Source organism: Nomascus leucogenys, chromosome 7b (genome assembly GCF_006542625.1).
Source record: "Nomascus leucogenys isolate Asia chromosome 7b, Asia_NLE_v1, whole genome shotgun sequence".
Lineage (NCBI taxonomy): Eukaryota > Metazoa > Chordata > Mammalia > Primates > Hylobatidae > Nomascus > Nomascus leucogenys.
In genome coordinates this window covers 57,647,653-57,667,478 of record NC_044387.1, presented here as the reverse complement: position 1 = coordinate 57,667,478, position 19,826 = coordinate 57,647,653, and the positions used below count along the sequence as shown (strand labels likewise).

The 19,826-nt window shown below is 48.7% G+C and overlaps 1 protein-coding gene across 1 annotated transcript in view; it reads left to right on the top strand.

Moving 5' to 3' along the window:
- The window catches only part of SF3A1 (splicing factor 3a subunit 1), a 24,651-nt gene extending 4,825 nt beyond the window's left edge, over positions 1-19,826 (top strand). Inside the window, exons 3-16 of the mRNA XM_003258069.3 lie at positions 5,286-5,493; positions 6,607-6,864; positions 8,918-8,992; positions 9,447-9,597; positions 9,914-10,107; positions 10,979-11,096; positions 11,407-11,592; positions 12,534-12,655; positions 12,751-12,996; positions 13,897-14,104; positions 14,613-14,767; positions 16,053-16,154; positions 16,268-16,339; positions 17,117-19,826. Of these exons, the coding sequence (XP_003258117.1) occupies positions 5,286-5,493; positions 6,607-6,864; positions 8,918-8,992; positions 9,447-9,597; positions 9,914-10,107; positions 10,979-11,096; positions 11,407-11,592; positions 12,534-12,655; positions 12,751-12,996; positions 13,897-14,104; positions 14,613-14,767; positions 16,053-16,154; positions 16,268-16,339; positions 17,117-17,218 (2,197 nt within the window). The 3' untranslated portion in view covers positions 17,219-19,826. The remainder of the gene's footprint in view (positions 1-5,285; positions 5,494-6,606; positions 6,865-8,917; positions 8,993-9,446; positions 9,598-9,913; positions 10,108-10,978; positions 11,097-11,406; positions 11,593-12,533; positions 12,656-12,750; positions 12,997-13,896; positions 14,105-14,612; positions 14,768-16,052; positions 16,155-16,267; positions 16,340-17,116) is intronic.

Sequence of the window (19,826 nt, the reverse complement as noted above, 5' to 3'; positions counted from 1 at the left end):
CTCACAATAATTTTTTCGAAACTCAGATTTGTTGCTACTATTTAAAAATGAGGAGGTCAGGTGCTGTGGCTCTTGTCTGTAATCCTAGCGCTTTGGGAGCCTAAGGTGGGAAGATCACTTGAGCTCAGGAGTTTGAGACCAGCCTGGGCAACATAGCGAGACCCTGTCTACAAAAAATAAAAAGTTATCTGGCTGTGGTGGTATGGGTCTTTGGTCCCAGTTACTCAGGAGACTGAGGCAAGAGGATCAGTTGGGCCCAGAAGGTTGAAGCTATAGTGAGCCATGCATTCCAGCCTGGGTGACAGTGAGACCCTGTCTCAAAAAAAACCAAAACAAGTAAAAATGAGGCTTCACAATCAGTCTGGATTTCTGGACAGTTGCTTCGTGTGTGGATGCAGGCTCAATCAGCGTGTGTTCTCCAGGGACCACGTCACTCCCCTGAGGCAGTGTCTCAGTCAGTATGCATCATTTAACGGATGTTCCTTCCTTTCCCAACCTAATAAAATTAAACATAAAGATTACTTTGGTTAGACTTTCTCTTTTTTTTTTTAAATGACATAGAGTTTCACTCTGTTGCCAGGCTGGAGGGCAGTGGTGCAATCTCAACTTACTGCAACCTCTGCCTCCTAGATTCAAGTGATTCTTCTGCCTCAACCTCCCGAGTAGCTGGGACAACAGGCGTGCACCACCACGCCCGGGTAATTTTTGTGTTTTTAGTAGAGATGTGGTTTCACCAGGTTGGCCAGGCTGGTCTCAGTCTCTTGACTTAATGATCCCCCGACCTGGGCCTTCCAAAGTGCTGGGATTACAGGCGTGAGCCACGGCACCAGCCTACTTCGGTTAGACTTTCACTGTGTCAGCTCTGCAGATTCATCTCATTACATTTCAAGGGCTTTGATTACCTTGAGTATTAGGTTGAAAGCTGCTCTGTGCTTGATTGAACATTGTGATGATGATGATTGGGTCATGTCAGATTTAGACAGTGTTGTGTTTAAGATAAATGTTTAATGGCTCTTAGCAATGTTCATGCCTCCCCTTTTCCCCTGATATTTTAAAAACAGAATATACAGAAAAGGGGAGTTGGGTGAAGAATCACCATATTCTCATTACCAGAGTAGTGTCTACCAGCTGTTTTCACATTTTTCTGTTTCCTTCTGTCCTTGGCATCCTTTTTTAGATCCTTGTAATTCTAGTAAAGATATTCCACTCTGTGTTGTAAGCATTTTTCCATTTTGCTCCATGGTCTTCATAATGCCCTGTGGTCCTTAAGGGGATGCACCATGTAGAGGTGAAAGGCTTTCCTTGACTTGGCCACCATTTCCGTATTTGCCTTAGAGGAGGAGGTTTCCAACGTTTCTTTTTTAGAGACAGAGTCTCATTCTGACACCCAGGCAGAAGTGCAGTGGCACGATAACAGCTCACTGCAGCCTTGAACTCCTGGGCTCAAGTTATCCTCCCACCTCAGCTTCCTGAGTAGCTAGGACTACAGGTGCCTGCCACCACACCCAGCTAATTTTTTTTTTTTTTTTTTTAGTTTTTTTGTAAAGATGGGGTCTTTCTATGTTGCTCAGGTTGGTCTTGAACTCCTGGCCTCAAGTGATCCTCATGTCTCAGCCATCCAAAGTGCTGGGATTATAGGCAGTGACCACCACACCTGGCCTGTTCCCAACATTTCATTTTGGCAAATTAAGCTGTGGGGAAATCTCTGAGCATTTTCTTTCCCTTTTAGATTGTTTCCTTAGATGAAAATTCTGTGTGGCTCATTATTGGCTAAAAGAGCATCCTTAAAAGATTTCTTAAACATTTTGCCAAATAGCTTTCCAATAACTTTGTGCCATCCTCTGCTGTTAAAGAAATAAGAGTACGTCCAAGGTCCCTTTAAATATATATGACCAGGTTAGGTGGCTCACGCCTGTAATCCCAGCACTTTGGGAGACCAGGGTGGGAGGATCGCTTGAACCCAGGACTTGGAGACCAGCCTAGGCAATATAGTGAGACCCCTGTCTCTAAAAAAAATAAAAAAATTAGCTGGGCATGGTGGCGTATATCTGTAGTTCAAGCCACTTGGGAGGATCACTTGAGCCTGGGAGGTCAAGGGTATGATCATGCCAGCGTACTCCAGCCTGGGGCGATAGAGCAAGACCCTATCTCAAAAAAAAGAAAAAAAAGAAAAAGATCCAAAACCATGCACATCCCTAGGTTGATTTTTAGCTATGGCGATTGCTTTTGTAGGCATTTCTAAACTCTGTGAGCCAGTGTGGTGGCTCACACCTGTAATCCCAGCACTTTGGGAAACTGAGGTGGGCAGATCACCTGAGGTCAGGAGTTTGAGACCAGCCTGGCCAACATAGTGAAACCGTGTCTCTACTAAAAATACAAAAAATTAGCCGGATGTGGTGGTGGGCTACTTGGGAGGCTGAGACAGGAGAATCGCTTGAACCCGGGAGGCAGAGGTTGCAGTGAGCCAAGATTGTGCCACTGCACTCCCACCTGGGTGACGGAGCGAGACTCCGCCTCAAAAGTAAATAAATAAATAAAATCTGTGAACTTATCGTTTACATTGCAACAAAGAGACCAATATCCGAGTTAAAGCAGGCATGCAGAACTCTGTGCTTCATTTCTCCTGGGTTAACGTGTATTTATGGAGCATGCAGTAGGAATGCACAACTGAGCGGTTTTCCAAAAGTTTTTTCACTAGGTTAGGTCTTTTTGTTTCCTGCATGTTCCTGTCAAGAAACTGAAGTGGAAATTACCCTTAAAAAGTCCCACCAGCTGGGTTGAGTCAGAATCATGTCTTTTTCTGTTGAAATCTATTCCTTCTGGTGGAGAGTGTGATTCTAAAATAAACGTTAAGCTAATTTAAAGCAACAGAATAGCTGGGAATGAACATGCCAAGCCTTCTCATTGTTTTATTTTTCAGATTGTTCCCAGATGGGGTAAAGTTATGGCTTAGGCATTGGTACAAGAGACAACCAGGGCCCCTTTTTCCAGGAGCCCTTTGTCTGCCTGAGGCATTTGCTGGGTATAGTGGGCTAGTTTAGCAGGATTTAAGTGTGCATTCACCTTCATTCTTATGTGTAGTTTGCATTATTTAAGGAGTAGGGAGAGTTTTTTTTCCAAAGCATGAGGTTCCAGTTAGACGAATATACTGTCCAATTGAGACCTCATGGCGTTAGTCACACGGCAGGGTATGACCACGACTTGCTGAGGAGCCAGCCTGGGTGTCGATCACTAGTGTGGCACATATTGCTGTAGTGGTTGATCTGGGGCACAGCACTGCCTGCATCCTGTCTCCTGCCGTCTCTCTTAATTTAAAAAAAAAAAAAAATTTTTTTTTTTTTGGAGATGAAATTTCATTTTGTTGGCCAGGCTTGGGTATGATCTTCTAGGCTCAAGTGATCCTCTCGCCTCAGCCTCCTGAGTAGCTGGGACTACAAGTGTGCGCCACTGTGCCGGGCTCCCACCCCCTCTTAAACTCACAGGCCAGAGATACGAAAGTCTGAAGAGAGTGGAGCCAGCTGGCTGGCACCAGACGCAGGGGCCATGCCTTGGTGTGTTTGGGGCAGTTCTAAGTACAAGGTTCTCGCCAGAGGAGCAATGGAAGGCCCCACAGACAATGTTTATGGAACAACCCCTCCTAGCCCCTTGCATTTGCAGACCACTGTACGATTTGAAAAGACTTTGAGGGCTGGGTTCAGTGGCTCATGCCTGTAATCCTATCACTTTGGGAGGCCAAGGCACTTGAGCGCAGGAGTTTAAGACCAGCCTGAGCAACATGGTGAAACCCCGTCTCTAAAAAATGTAAAAAAAAATTAGCCGGGTGTATTCCTGTAGTCCCAGCTACTCAGGAGGCTGAGGTGGGAGGATCCCTTGAGCCCAGGAGGTGGAGGTTGCAGTGAGCTGAGATTGTACCACTGCACTCCAGCCTGGGTGACAGAGTGAGACCCTGTCTATAAAACAAAAAGACTTTGGCATCTCCTCAATAATGTTTCAAGGTAGAAAGGGTAACTGGTATTAGCTGCATTTTACACATGGGGAAATGGAAGCAAAGTGTAGTTTGGTAACTTGCTCTGGGTCAGAGTGAGTCAGTAGTGAACCTGAGACTTGAATGTGTTCATATCTTGTGTCTTTAAGGTCCGTGTACTTTCTGACAGACACAGGTGTATATAAGTGTGGCACTTTGAATATTACTGTTGGGACATTTTAAAAATCAGGGTTCCCTAAACATCATTACAGGGACATTTTTTCATTATCCTGAGGTTTTGAAGGCTTTCTGGGGACATGGGGCATATCTGGGGAACCATCCCAGGTACAGACAGTGGTTGGAGACCTCCCTGCTGATCTTACCACACCCCTGTCATCTGAAGGTGCCTTATACAGCTGTACGAGTCTGGGTCCTTGCTGAGCATGTTTCCTGTGTGGGCCTCACCAGTATAATTGGGGTGGTTTTAGGGAGTACTTGGACAAGGCATTAAACCAACTATTTGTTTTTTTTGTTTTTATTTCTTAAAGACAGGGTCTCGCTCTGTTTTCCAGGCTGGAATACAGTGACACGATTCTGGCTCACTGCAGCCTCAGACTCCTGGGCACAAGTGATCCTGCCACCTCAGCCTCCTGTGTAGCTGGGACTAGAGGTACACACCACCATGCCCAGCTAATTTATTTTTAAATTTTTTTGTAGAGTTAGGGTCTTTTCTTGTTGCCCAGGCTCAAATCACCTACATTTTCATGTCTTTCAGTCTTTCTTGTTACTCAGAGGACAAAGTCTAGGTTTGGTGCTCATGTACCTTTTACACCTCTCCAGCACTTGCTGCCCCTTTGAACTAAGAGAATTAGTCTCAGCAAACTTCCAGCTAAACTTTGACAGTATTACTTTGTTTTCATTATGTTCACTTTTGACTACCTTTTGTTGGTAAAGGCATACTGATTTTTTTTTTATTTGAAGTAGTAATATGTATTCTCCATTTTAAATAGATTTTTTAAAGTAAATTTTATTAAAAGAAATGAGCGATAGCCTAGATGGTTTTGGAAATGGCAGAACTGGAAAAGGAACTAAGGAATGACTGGGTTCAGGGAGACCCTGTGGTAGAGGCGGCCTGGTTCAAGCTGAATGAGGCAGATGGCACTGATCACCGATGCCAGGAGGCTAGAGGAGGACGTCTGCTGAGGGCTGGGCTGGTATGAGCAGTGGGTGGTGGCAAGAAGGACGTTCCAATGGGCAGTGTTCTAGATCTCAGCAGGCACAAGGGAGTGGTGTTGATTCTTGCTGTTTTTTCTCCCTCCAGAAACGGGCCTGAATTTGAAGCTAGGATCCGACAGAACGAGATCAACAACCCCAAGTTCAACTTTCTTAACCCCAATGACCCTTACCATGCCTACTACCGCCACAAGGTCAGCGAGTTCAAGGAGGGGAAGGCTCAGGAGCCGTCCGCCGCCATCCCCAAGGTCATGCAGCAGCAGCAGCAGGCCACCCAGCAGCAGCTGCCCCAGAAGGTTTGGAGCCCAGTGCCCCTTTCACTTATGCAGGGCTTGAGAGGGAAGCAGGGATAGGGAGGGGGTACACAATTAACTCCAAACCTCACAACCACCCAGGGAGAGAAGCGAGGTTGTTATCTCCATCTCTCAGAGGCAGACTGAGGCCCAGACAGCAAAGTACTGATGTTAGTTGGCATTTTCCAAGCACTGCTTGTCAAGCTCTGCGCTTGGTACTTCAGGAGTTTTGTCTCATTGACTCCTCGCAGTGGCTATATGAGGAATCTGAGAGTCGGAGGAAGTGTGATTTATTCAACGCCTTCCTCAGGGTGTGAGGGCAGTGCAATGATGTGAGGGCAGCACTTCCTACTTGGCTGTGCTGAAGGATGCAGTGTGGCCTGTGGGCTCCTCCTTGTGCCATCCCTTCCCTTCTGTCTCTTCTTCCCAGGACCCCTCCATCTGGCCTCCCGTAATACCACCTTCCCTGTGCTGAGGCCCAGCATTAGGGACTATTAGGGTTATGAATGAAGAGAGAGGCTGACATATTTTTCCTCCTGTGCAGACCTGCCTTCTGCACTCCTGAACCATGGTGGAAAAGGCAGCCCCTCCTTTTGCAGTAGGATATAAAGGTTGAAGTCAGGTTCTAAGACCTTGCATTGCAATGAGGCCTAGGGCCTCAGGCTACCTCAGTTTCTTCATTTATAAAGAGGACTCACAGTACCTGTGCTACCTCATGGTTCATGCGGAGGTCATGGAAACACTTTGTACAGTGGGGTTTTCTGCACATATGTAGGCCTTCTGCACATCCATCCCTCTTGGATGGGATTTAATAAGTCATATTCCTGTTGGATCTTCTTTCACCCAGTTTTGGCCCTCAATTTCAAGGCAGGAGCAGAGATACAGAGGGGAATGGTTCTCACTCAGCCATTCAGGAAGTTGAGGCCATAGTTGGCTGGGAAATCAATGCTCTTGCGATTTAGAAGTCTCTCACACCAAGTGCTAGTGGTGTGTGCATAATTAACAGAAGTCTAGAGGTTCACAGCATCCTGCTGAGGGGTGCATGCCCATGTCCCCTCCCCTCCCCTGGAGCCTGTTCACCCCTGTGCCTCTCGCCTCACTCCCTTTGCATCTTAGGTCCAAGCCCAAGTAATCCAAGAGACCATCGTGCCCAAAGAGCCTCCTCCTGAGTTTGAGTTCATTGCTGATCCTCCCTCCATCTCAGCCTTCGACCTGGATGTGGTGAAGCTGACGGCTCAGTTTGTGGCCAGGAATGGGCGCCAGTTTCTGACCCAGCTGATGCAGAAAGAGCAGCGCAACTACCAGTTTGACTTTCTCCGCCCACAGCACAGCCTCTTCAACTACTTCACGAAGCTAGTGGAACAGTACACCAAGGTGCCTGGGCAGGATGGGGCTGGGGTCCTGGGCCCAGGAAAGGAAAACATCTTACCCTTGGAAGCACTGTGTCCACTCACTGTCTCCAAGGACATCGCTTCTCCATGGGGCCTCTGAGCAAATGTTTTGAATCCCAGTTTAATGTAAAACCTTGATTTCTATTCAGTTATTTCTTTTAAGTGCAACACAGACTGCTTGTTTCTAAAGAGAGGGGAAGCACATGCTTGCTAACTACCATTAGGCGATTGCCTGCTATGTGACAAGGCCACGTGGTGCTTGCTGCTTTTAAGTACATTTCCATTTTCAGTTGCCTAGTAAGGCCCTGAGAAGAAGCCAACCTTTAACAGTTGCGTCCTTTTACCTTAGTCCTCACAAGAAGCCATGAGGTGTTTTTCCCCCATCTTTCAGAAGCAGAAACGGGCTCAGAAAGGTGAAGTCACGTACTCAAGGTCTATCAGCTAGTAAGTAGCTATGCTGAGATTTAAACCACATTTGACCCTAAAACTTTGGTTCTTCAGTTTATAAAGTGCCTTAAATTGGAAATAGCATTTAAATAGGCGTTGAGAGACACTTTGATGTCATATAAGTCAGTATAACTAACATCACTAAGAAATTATGTATGCAGCATCTTCTCATTTAATCTCCAGTAGCCTATAAGGTAGCCACTATTGCTGTGTTCAGTTTACAGAAGAGAAAACTGAGGTGCAGTGAAGTTAGCATGGCCAGGGTCACATAGCTAGGAGGTGGCAGGGCTGGGGCTTGAGCTCTGGCATTGTTACTTCAGACCCTAAGAACCCAATTATCATTTGACAGAGCCGCAATCAAGAATCTGGACAAGTCAGTTCTGGCATTCAAAATAATCAGATTATTAATTTATTGCAAAGTGCACTGGCATAGCTTTGCCTGTGGCACATTTTTCTTACTACACATATCGTGGAGGTTGTTTTCCTTCCCTTTTCAGTGGGATGGTCTGTACATCTCTTCTTCATATCCAGAAACAACTCCTCAAAGATCTGACTTGAAAGGACTTGAGAATTTCCTAACTTTACTCACTTTTAAGTACATAGTTAGAATTGTAAAAATGTGTGTGTTTAGAAAATGACCAAATCCAGAAGCTAGTATGGTAGCTAAAATAAGTCATTTAAGGCCCAAGGCCCAAGGATTACTATAAATATGCAATATCAATTTTAAGTGAGCCCTGGATTAATTTCTCCCAGTGGACTGCTTCCAGGGTTAAAGGTCCCAGATCACTTTTTATTCTGTTACTTTCCTGTTTTTTCTTCTTCAGAACTTGGGTATTGGCATTTACCACTGTAACTTGAGGTTCCTGCTGTCTGTTTCTAGCCATGGAAGACTGAGCAGATAGATTCTTGGGGTAGAGGTAGAAGGAGGATTGGGATAGGGCTGAGCCACTTTGCCAGTGGCAGTAGAAGCTGTTGGGGCTGTTTAGAACAAAGGCAGCATTTGTTCTCAGTAAATATACATTGTCAGACGTTATTCAGGGGGCTGGAGATGTAATCGTGAACAAAAGAGAAATCCCTGTCTTCGTGGAGTTTCTAGTCTAGTGAGGAGGAGTCAAGTGCATTGTTAGTGTCTGTCACATGGTGCTAAATACTATAGAGAGAAAGCAGGGAGCAGAAATAGAGGGAGGTGGGGCAGGTAGGCTGCGGTTCTGAATAGGATATTCAGGGGAGACCTGCGTAGTGTTTTTGAAAGGATAAGAGCAGGTCAATGTCATGAAAGCAGCCATCTCTTACTGACCGTGGTCTGGGTAATCTGCTAGTGCTTTGCATGCTTTCCTGCTAATCCTCGAAGCCGCCTTTTTAAGTTCATGGTGCCAGCTTTGAGTGGTGGTGCCATTATTTTGGAGAAGGAAATCAAGTTACTGAGGTTAAGTAACTTGCCCAAAGTCCCACAGCCAGGTGGAGCTGGGATTGGGACACAGAATCCCATGCTTCCTCGTCTCCTGTGCTTTATCACAGGCCCAGGAAGGCTGTCTCTTTGTACTGCGTTGTAAAGCACTGACAGTTGCTTTAACTCTTCCGTATTTCAGATCTTGATTCCACCCAAAGGTTTGTTTTCAAAGCTCAAGAAAGAGGCTGAAAACCCCCGAGAAGTTTTGGATCAGGTAAACTGAATAGCATTTCTTGCAACCAGTTACTGGTGGTGGGTTCTGTTTTATGTTTGAAAACAGTCTCTGAGGCAGGACCTTGTTATGTGCCAGTCATGGGAATGGTGGGAGAAAAGGCTTTGTTGGCTACAAAGGCCAAAGAAACCTGGAGTCCGGATGCTTCCCAACATACCACAGCTTTCTGCTTTGCTCTCAGCCTCAATATATCTCCCTCTTTTCCACTCTAGCTAGAAGGCAGAAGGCCAGCTCCCAAGCAGATCAGAGGGTGGAATTTTCATTCTGTCCAAACTCTGCACCTGGGTGGAACCAGGTGCAAATGCCATAGTTTGCAACCATACTTCCATTCTGTTCCGAAGGAGGCACTGACTTTGATGAAAGCCCTGGAGGTGGTAGCCTCATCAGGAGCAGACCCTGCTTCAGCTTAGCACCGAGCTGTTGCCCATCTCTGCAGGTGTGTTACCGAGTGGAATGGGCCAAATTCCAGGAACGTGAGAGGAAGAAGGAAGAAGAGGAGAAGGAGAAGGAGCGGGTGGCCTATGCTCAGATCGACTGGCATGATTTTGTGGTGGTGGAAACAGTGGACTTCCAACCTAATGAGCAAGGTAGGTCTGTGAGGAGTGACTCCAGATGGGGAGCCAGGAACTCTGAGACTTCCCGGGAGACCTTGTGCAAGTGTTCCCAGAGAGCAGCAGAAGCCCTCAGAGGGCTTTATCAGTGCTGTTTCTCCCTGCTCCCTAAAGACTTCAGTTCTACCACTTTGCCCAACTTAGATTCAATACATAACTTGCCAGACCCTAGATGGGCCTCTGGAGATAGCTGGAGAGAAAACAGACATAGCCTCAGCCCTTGGGGAGCTCAGACAGGGCAAATAGATGGGTCTTTGATAAGGAATACCTTTGCCTCTGGCTCACCCTCTAGGGAACTTCCCTCCCCCGACCACGCCAGAGGAGCTGGGGGCCCGAATCCTCATTCAGGAGCGCTATGAGAAGTTTGGGGAGAGTGAGGAAGTTGAGATGGAGGTCGAGTCTGATGAGGAGGATGACAAACAGGAGAAGGCGGAGGAGCCTCCTTCCCAGCTGGACCAGGACACCCAAGTACAAGACATGGATGAGGTAAGCTGCTGGGCAGGCCTGCAGGATGACCTTTTCCCCTGAAGCCCCAGGAGATCGAAGTGCTCTCCACCAGTCAGATCCAGCTCCTTTGTGAGCCTTGAAAGGAGGTGTGGGTCCTGAACAAGGCCATACAGCTGCCCAAGCCCAGGCAGCACAGAGCCTCTTTCCAGCTCCGGCAACAAAGATTCATTCATAGGCAAGGATCTAAAAGCTGTGCTGACCTGTTCTGTGGCCTTCTCCCTGGCCCGGACAGCCTGCTCTCACTGCCTCATGCCAGCCTTCAGAGAACTCACTGCGTTACCCTGTTCTGTTTTGAGCTCTCAGCTGGGCTCCAAGCTCCCAGAGCTTTTCTAAATGTAGCCCACGCTTCCTTTCAGGCATCCCTACCTCCTTCAAGCCAGACCCTCCAAGCAGGCATGGAGTCTCCAGAACCAGACTGTTCTCCCCCACTCGGAAATAATTTGTACACAGCCTAAGAAGAAAGGGCCCCTGTCTGTGGGAAATGACTTTTTCTCTCCCTCCCAGCATTGCTGTGTGAGCAGCTACCATTGATTGCCGACTTGCCGCCCCCGCCCCCTGGGCACTGCCCCCCCCAGCATGTTAAGTGCCCCTGGCCTCTTGGGACTGCCTGGTGCCAGCTGCTGGAAATGCCTGGGAGGAGTGCTAGGACCATGGCCCCAGCACTCCCATTCATGCTGTGAGGAAGCAGCTTGGCCTGCTGCCGGCTGGCCTCAGCTGCCCTGGGAGGCTTAGCACATGGATGCTGGCTGGCAGAGGCCAAGGCTCCTTGCCACCCAGAGAGCTGCTAGGCTCAGCTACAGGGAGGTGGCTTCAACCCCTCTCTGAGTCCTGCCATTGCTTTGCTTTTCAGGGTTCAGATGATGAAGAAGAAGGGCAGAAAGTGCCCCCACCCCCAGAGACGCCCATGCCTCCACCTCTGCCCCCAACTCCAGACCAAGTCATTGTGCGCAAGGACTATGATCCCAAAGGTAGGGCCTGCTTCCCAACCCTCGGGCTGCCCAGGAAGGTACTGTGTGTCCTCATGTGTTCCTCACACCCATCTTTCTAGGAGGGCTTGAGGTGCAGCTTATTGTAAAAGCATTGCAAGCCCATCTGTTACAGGTTTCATGGTGGGAACAGGGCCCAGTCATCTCTGGTGTCCTAGTGCCTTTCACAATGCCAGGTACAAGAGTGGCACTGAATAGATGCCTTGATGAATGATGCATGCATGAAATACCACCCTCTTAACTCAGGTGGCTGCCCACCAGTGTTCTTACTGAAACACCTGTTTCCTTTTAGCCTCCAAGCCCTTGCCTCCAGCCCCTGCTCCAGATGAGTATCTTGTGTCCCCCATTACTGGGGAGAAGATCCCTGCCAGCAAAATGCAGGAACACATGCGCATTGGACTTCTTGACCCTCGCTGGCTGGAGCAGCGGGATCGCTCCATCCGTGAGAAGCAGAGCGATGATGAGGTGTACGCACCAGGTGAGGTAGGGGTTCCAGGAGAGCCCATGGTAATCTCCGAATTACAGTCAACTTCTTCTAAGCAAACATAGAAAGCAACAATTGTCAACAAAAGCTTTTGAGGAGAGTTGCACCCTATGATATTGCAAGAGAACTCTCCACTTTCCAGAAGGACTCCCCATAGAAATTCCCCAAAGGCAGACACTGAAGGAGATGCCATGTGCCTGTTGACATCCCAGAGCAAGCCCTGGCTTTAGCTGGGAGGGCTTCCTGTGGCTGTTTAGAAGGAGAGCACTGATGGCTGGAGTACCCTGAGCTGCTTGGAATGGGGCAGGAACTGTGCCACAGGTGGGAGACTGGGCTTCTAGTTTTGACTCTGCCACTTACACCATGTGGCCCTTTCCACACAGTTGCCGTCTCTGACTCACCATCTTATTTATTTATTTATTTTATTTATGAATGACGGAGTTTCACTCTGTCTCCCAGGCTGGAGTGCAGTGGCTTCATATTGGCTACTGCAACTTCCGCCTCTCACATTCAAGCAATTCTCCTGCCTCAGCCTCCCAAGTAGCTGGGATTACAGGCACACACGACCACACCTGGCTAATTTTTGTATTTTCAGTAGAGACGGGGTTTCGCCATGTTGGCCATGCTGGTCTGGAACTCCTGACCTCGGGTGTGATCCTCCTGCCTTGGCCCCCCAAAGTGCTGGGATTACAAGCATGAGCTACTGTGCCTGGCCTACCGTTCTTTTATAAGTCAGAGGGGTTGCACAAGCACTGGGTTTATAGGCTTAGATTGGGCGGCTTTCCCTGAGCCCAGAGAACAAGAGTTGGGGCCCTGAGTCACCCTCATCCCATGGAACCAGCCTCCTCCCTGCGCACCAGAAAAGCTGCTCTCTTGTTAGGACACCTGGTTTATTTTCTCTTTCTATCCTCTGCGTCTGCTTTGTGACTATACAGGTCTGGATATTGAGAGCAGCTTGAAGCAGTTGGCTGAGCGGCGTACTGACATCTTCGGTGTAGAGGAAACAGCCATTGGTAAGAAGATCGGTGAGGAGGAGATCCAGAAGCCAGAGGAAAAGGTACAGCTAAAGTGGAACCTAGTGCCTTCTCTGCCCCCTGTCTTCCACACTTGGGCTTAGTTCCAGGAGCATTATGGCTTTGCTTTCACTTGCAGGTGACCTGGGATGGCCACTCAGGCAGCATGGCCCGGACCCAGCAGGCTGCCCAGGCCAACATCACCCTCCAGGAGCAGATTGAGGCCATTCACAAGGCCAAAGGCCTGGTGCCAGAGGATGACACTAAAGAGAAGATTGGCCCCAGCAAGCCCAATGAAATCCCTCAACAGCCACCGCCACCATCTTCAGCCACCAACATCCCCAGCTCAGCCCCACCCATCACTTCAGTGCCCCGACCACCCACAGTAAGCCAGCATCTACCCTGGAACTGACTTTTTAGAGCTTCATTCTTGAGGTCGGACACTGTTGGCTGAGAAGAGGGCAGCTGCCTTATAGTGGGGCCTGAGTGTTGGGTGGGTCAGTTTGAAAGAGAAAGAGCCGTTTAAATGCAAATGGAAACCTCTAGCTCGATCTGTTTGTGGAGGAGGGTTGGAACAGGGAGGGAGGTGAGTGGCAAATATGAGAAACCAGTTAGTGTCAGAGAAGGGCTGCAGGGCTTATTGGGACTTTGAGGACTGCTGGCCTGTCTCCAGGAGACTTAGTTGAGGTCTTGGCCTCTTTTTTTTTTTTTTTTTTTTTTTTTGAGATGAAGTTTTGTTCTTGTCGCCCAGGCTGGAGTGCAATGGCATGATCTTGGCTCACTGCAACCTCCCCCTCCCGAGTTCAAGTGATTCTCCTGCCTCAGCCTCCCAAGTAGCTGGGATTACAGGGATGCGCCACCATGCCCGGCTAATTTTGTATTTTTAGTAGAGATGAGGTTTCTCCGTGTTGGTCAGGCTGGTCTCAAACTACCAACCTCCGGTGATCTGCCCGCCTCAGCCTCCCAAACTGCTGAGATTACAGGCATGAGCCACTGTGCCTGGCCAAGGTCTCAGCCTCTTTAGTGACTCTCTCAGTGTTTGCCAAAGTAGCCGGTCGAGTTTGACCCGCCAAGTCCCAAGTGGAGAGAGTGTCATCCTCGGGCTCTCAGCAGCTCCATTCCTATTGGACGCCCAGTGTGAGGCCACAGTTTCTCAGTCCCAGGGGGCCAGGACAGAGTTGTCTAACCTCCATCCTCAGAGCTGCAGGCAGCCAGTTGCCAACTGTGTGTGCCCTTGGAGTCCAAATTTGGCTTCCTGTAACTTGTGGGTCTCTTTGCTGCACAGATGCCACCTCCAGTTCGTACTACAGTTGTCTCCGCGGTACCCGTCATGCCCCGGCCCCCAATGGCATCTGTGGTCCGACTGCCCCCAGGCTCAGTGATCGCCCCCATGCCGCCCATCATCCATGCGCCCAGAATCAACGTGGTGCCCATGCCTCCCTCGGCCCCTCCTATCATGGCCCCTCGCCCACCCCCCATGATTGTGCCAACAGGTCAGTATCTCTTGCATCATTTTCCAGGCCATTAGGTCAGGGACCACGGGCCAAGTACTGTCAGCAGAGCAGTGGCTGATGCTAGTGCCAGCTGTTCCAACAGGGTATCCAGCCCAGAGGAGAGCCCTGGCTTCCTATTGAAAGATTCGCAACCCTAGAGCTGGGAGCCACTGTTCTGGTAGAAATGAGAGGCTGAAATGGTGTAGCCAGTGTCTGTGCATTCAGGGATCAGGTCCCCGACAGGCTCAGAGGACTGAAAGATGCTTGTTGCTTGGCACTAGCTCCATCCATCAGTCCTGCCCCTCCTGCAGTCCTCTGCTGTCCAGTCTGGGCAGCCTCCCAGGTCCCCCTGCCAGGGAACCTGCTGGCTGCCAGACTCAGCAGGGAACAGCACTTAACACCTCTGACTAGAGGAAACCTTTGCAACCTTCCCTCTCAACTTCTCATCAGCCCTGAATCCTGGGCCCCTTCTGCCCTCTCATGGGGCTGCTTATTCTTGTCTTTGCAGCCTTTGTGCCTGCTCCACCTGTGGCACCTGTCCCAGCTCCAGCCCCAATGCCCCCTGTTCATCCCCCACCTCCCATGGAAGATGAGCCCACCTCCAAAAAACTGAAGACAGAGGACAGCCTCATGCCAGAGGAGGAGTTCCTGCGCAGAAACAAGGTATGTAATCCCAGAATGCTGCTGAAGTTTCTAGCTGGAGGGTTTAGTCCCGCCCCATCGTTAACTTCTGAAACTGACCCTATTTCACTCCCAGTCTTGGCTTCTGGGGCCTAGGTCAGCTGCTGGAGGCATCTAAGGGCTTCTGAGCACACAGTGAATGTGGGGCAACAATTGGAGGAGCAGAGAGCATTGGTGGTGTTGGTGATGGTAGTGGTGGCAGAGGTGGTGACTGTGGTGGTCCCTCTGGTGTAGACTTACAGAGGCCAACAGGGAGATCCAGCTGCACGGGTAGCACAACTCACGTGTGAGAGGGACCCTAGACACCTGGAGGAAATTGCGTGTGGTGTTGTAAAATTTACTGTGGCCTTCCTCCCCAGCTGTAGCCCTTAGGAGATCTGCCTGTTGGGTGGGATCCTGTTGGGGTCCTGGAATAATGGGAGGTGGGGACCTTGTCACTGCCAATCCCTAGGGAAGCTGTCAGGCTACAGTAAGGAGACAGAAACAGCCCCGGCCTCTGCTCCCCCAACTTATTTGACCAAATTGTTTGTTTCATTTTGTTTTTGCAACCTCTGCCTCCCAGGTTCAAGTGATTGTTATGCCTCAGGTTCCTGAGTAGCTGGGATTGCAGGTGTGCACCACACACCCAGCTAATTTTTGTATTTTTAGTATTTTAGTAGAGATGGGGTTTCGCCACGTTGGCCAGGCTTGTCTCGAACTCCTGGCCGTAAGTGATCCACCACGTTGGCCTCCCAAAGTGCTGGGATTACAGGCGTAAGCCACCGCACCCGCCCTGTTTGTTTGTTTTTTAATAATAGTTCCCATTTCTTAAACGCTTAACTCAAGTACCAGGATAGAGCTAAGCACTTTACAGATACTTCCCCTCAATACTCAAAACAGTCATGGACCCTGTCTGGTGGATAATGACATTGAGACTCAGACAGACCTTGTTAGCTGGGAAGCTGAGTTTGGGAATCCAGGTCTTCTGACCCTGCAGGTCATATTCTTTTCCCTTGGGGTGTGCAGAGTATTTTCACTAAAGTTCTTCACTTTAGCTCCAGACTCACCAAGAGACAAGATAGAGATTGTTTTAAAGAAAAGAAACCTAATCTTGCAAAGCAGGGGGTGACTTGTACAACCTCACAAGTGGTATTAGTGGTGAATCAGGCCAGAATCCAGGAGCCCAGATGCACAGGTGACATTGTCTGAACAGGCCTAGGGATAGCAGAGCATAGTTCTTGATTGGCTCAGAGCTCCCTGGGCATAATGACCACCTCCTGTTTTGTAGGGTCCAGTGTCCATCAAAGTCCAGGTGCCCAACATGCAGGATAAGACGGAATGGAAACTGAATGGGCAGGTGCTGGTCTTCACCCTCCCACTCACGGACCAGGTATGGGTGCTGCCACAAACTGGCATCAGGTGCATGGGAACCAAGCGGTCAGGGGAAAGCTTCCTCTAGCTGGCCTTACCAAGGAGTTGAATGACTGCTGCTTGATCCCACAGGTCTCTGTCATTAAGGTGAAGATTCATGAAGCCACAGGCATGCCTGCGGGGAAACAGAAGCTACAGTATGAGGTGAGTCAGTTTGTCCACAGACTTGCCCCTTGGGTCCTGACACCTCTGCTTTCACAGAAGCTAAATCTCTCATGGAAGCTAAAAGGGGAGTGGAGTGATACCTGGGTGTGGCCATCTGAATCCATCCTAGAAGTCGTGATGCTCCCTGGGAGTGTTGGGGCAGGTGTGCCCAACAATGCAAGGCTCTGGTGGGGTCACAGTAGTCTTGTGTGGGATCTGTAAGATTCTTTGCCTCAATGACTGGGCATAGAGATTTGGGGACAAGACTTAGGCATGCTCTGGTGGGTTCCTGATCCAGTGGTTGGGCCATCCCTGCCAGTATGACCTCAGGCAGCCTGACTTGGAGGTGATAGTCTAGCGCCCCCCCCCACCCTGATGCCAGGTCACATGGAGGTGTTAATGTTCTTCTTCTCTGAACTTGAACAAATCCCCGCTCTGGACCTCAGTTATCTCTATACATTGAGGCTGTTTGGCTAATTGATCCCTAAAGGTCTTGTGATTTCAGAGTCAGAACTCCATGGAGTTGGTGAGGGGCCAACTTTTTGGGGAGCTGAGCTTTTGAGTCAAATGTTAACAAAGGGGAGGAGCATAATTGGTGGGAAGAAAGGAAACAGTGGGAGGAATGAGAGGCCTCCAGTCCCCAACACCCTACCTTCTCACTAGCTCCTGTATTTGCTAAGTCCAGAGCGCAAACAGACCAAGTGCACAGTTGTAAGGTTGCAGCGGTATGCCCAAGGCTGGGTTGCCCCACGCTAAGGCACGCTCTCTGTTTTCCAGGGTATCTTCATCAAAGATTCCAACTCACTGGCTTACTACAACATGGCCAATGGCGCAGTCATCCACCTGGCCCTCAAGGAGAGAGGCGGGAGGAAGAAGTAGACAAGAGGAACCTGCTGTCAAGTCCTTGCCATTTTGCCTCTCCTGTCTCCCACCCCCTGCCCCGGACCCAGGAGCCCCCCTGAGGCCTTGCCCTGCCTGCATATTTGTTTTGCTCTTACTCAGTTTGGGAATTCAAATTGTCCTGCAGAGGTTCATTCCCCTGACCCTTTCCCCACATTGGTAAGAGTAGCTGGGTTTTCTATGCCACTCTCTAGAATCTCTTTGTGTTAGGGTCTCAATTTGAGGACATTCATTTCTTCAGTAGCCCATTAGCAACTGAGAGCCCAGGGATGTCCTACAGGATAGTTTCATAGTGACAAGTGGCACTTGGCTGATAGAATATGGCTGATATTGTCATTAATCATTTTGTACCTTGACATGGGTTGTCTAATAAAACTCTTGGACCCTTCTTGTGAAATCAGTTAAATAAGACTTGTCTCTTGGTCACCTGTGCCCTGTCCAGACTTGAGGCAGTAGTAACACTGCACAGTGCTATGTGGCTTCTCTTTGAGGATTTTTGGTTTTGTAACTAAATTCTTGCTGCCCTCATACTTTTTATGTATTAGAATCATATTCGTATTGCCCTTTTAAAACATTGGGATCCTCCAAAGGCCTGCCCCGTGTATTTAACAGTAATACAGGAAGCATGGCAGGCACCATGCAAACCAAGGATGGATGGTGCAGTCCCTGTATCAGTGGGCGGTGGTTTCCTGCCGACCTGGAATCACCCATCACCTGATTGATTGGCTCTGTGGTCCTGGGCAGGTGCCTCATAGGTGTGTGGATATGATGACGTTTCTTCAAAATGTATGTATTTAACAAATAATTATACTACGGTCATGTACCAAGGACTTGATAAAGTTTAAATAATTTACTATTTTAAGCATTTTATCCATTTTAACTCATGTAATCCTCATGTGAGTATTCCTATTTAACACTTGAGTAAACTGAGGCACAGAGAACATAAGTTGCATGCCCATAGTCACACACTGTGAAAGTGAAAAGAGAATGTGTGCAAAACCCGTCACAGTCCTGGTTTCTGAGTAAAGGCAGGCTGTTATCTTTAGAATCAAGCTATCACAGGGAGATAGGCAATGCTGTGGGTGTTGAGGAAGGTGAGAGCCTGTTGCTAACAATTTCCTGGTTTTAAAGCTAAGGCTGATTTCATTGGGAAGATCTCACATGTGTGTAGCCCCTGAGAGTTCCCAGTGCCTTTTATTTGCAGTCCTTCCATTTGGCCCTCCTAGCTGCCCCATCAAGTCATCTCCAGGGCTCAGAGGGGTGAGACCATTTCCCAAGGTCACAGAACCAGCTCTCTAGTCACCACCCTACTCCGCCTCTCCCTCTCACCCAGAGTCAGTACCAGTTTTATGGCTTTATTATAAACTGCTAAGTCCCTCCCATTTTCAACTTGATTGATGGGATGTCATCCCTTATCCTGTCTGACATTTGCCTCTGGCCTGGTTGCTAGAAGTTTGCCCCAGGGGCCAGAGTTGAAATTTGGCTTCCTGAGGTGGGCTTTGTGGTTTGGGTGCCTGAAGTGAGCCCACTGCTGGTTGCTTGTCCATGGCCAACGCCAGAAATCCCCTGAGTACTACGTGAGTCTCATTCCAAGAAGGAAGAGGGTCAGGAGACCTGGGGAGTCTCATATTCCAAGCTCTTCTTTCTTTCTGGGAGCAGTGGGCAGTTTATGGTGTCAGGGCACTCACCCCCACAGACTGGCAAACCCTGCAGAACTTCCGTGTCTGAGGCTGTGACTGGAGGCCAGGAATGCCGTTGGGTGGAATGTGAGTGAATGGGCCCTTTGAGCTGCCCTCTAGAGAGCAAATCCAGTTTCCCGGAGCTCCTGAATGAATATCTGTACTCGCTCGCTCAGATGCAGAAGCTCCGTTGACCATGAGGCCTTGTGAACATCAGTGGCCACAGGCCCAGTGTGCTGCGTGGCACTGCACTAGTTTAGGACCTGCAGCATGTAGGTAGCGTCCTAGTGTTTATAATACAAAGCTGCTCTGCACAGCTTTTCTGATTCTTCTTGCAATCTCCTGAGGATTATCTGCCCCATTTTTAAAACGAGGTGGAATACCCAAGGTCATGTAGCCAGTGAGTGCTCTGGAAAGCCAAAGCAGCTCATCCCTTCCTGGGGACCACACTGTCTGCTCTGCTCCGCCAGACCACACTATGAAATAGGAATAAATGCTCCTGCTGCAGGACTGCTGGGGAAAACGGGTAGGATGGGACTTAAGTCACCATAATTTTGAAGACTTGCACACAGAGGGCTCCGGGAATTGTAGACATTAAGCAATTTCACTTTCAGTTCTACCCACTACTTAAGTACTTGTCATGTACTCTTAGAGGAGGCCAGTAATGATCAGAACCATTTCACTTTAATATTAATAATATTGTATTAGAGAATATATTAAATGGTTATATTGGGTTATGTTAGGATATATACTTGAATGGAAATACATGTACTATTAGCAATCATCATATTTCATTTATCCCTGTAATTAGACAAGAAAGCATAATATAGCTCTACTCATGGGTACACATACCAGTGTATAAGATTTTTAGAAGTTTACTTTTTAGAAATAAAAGCAAAATGTAAGAT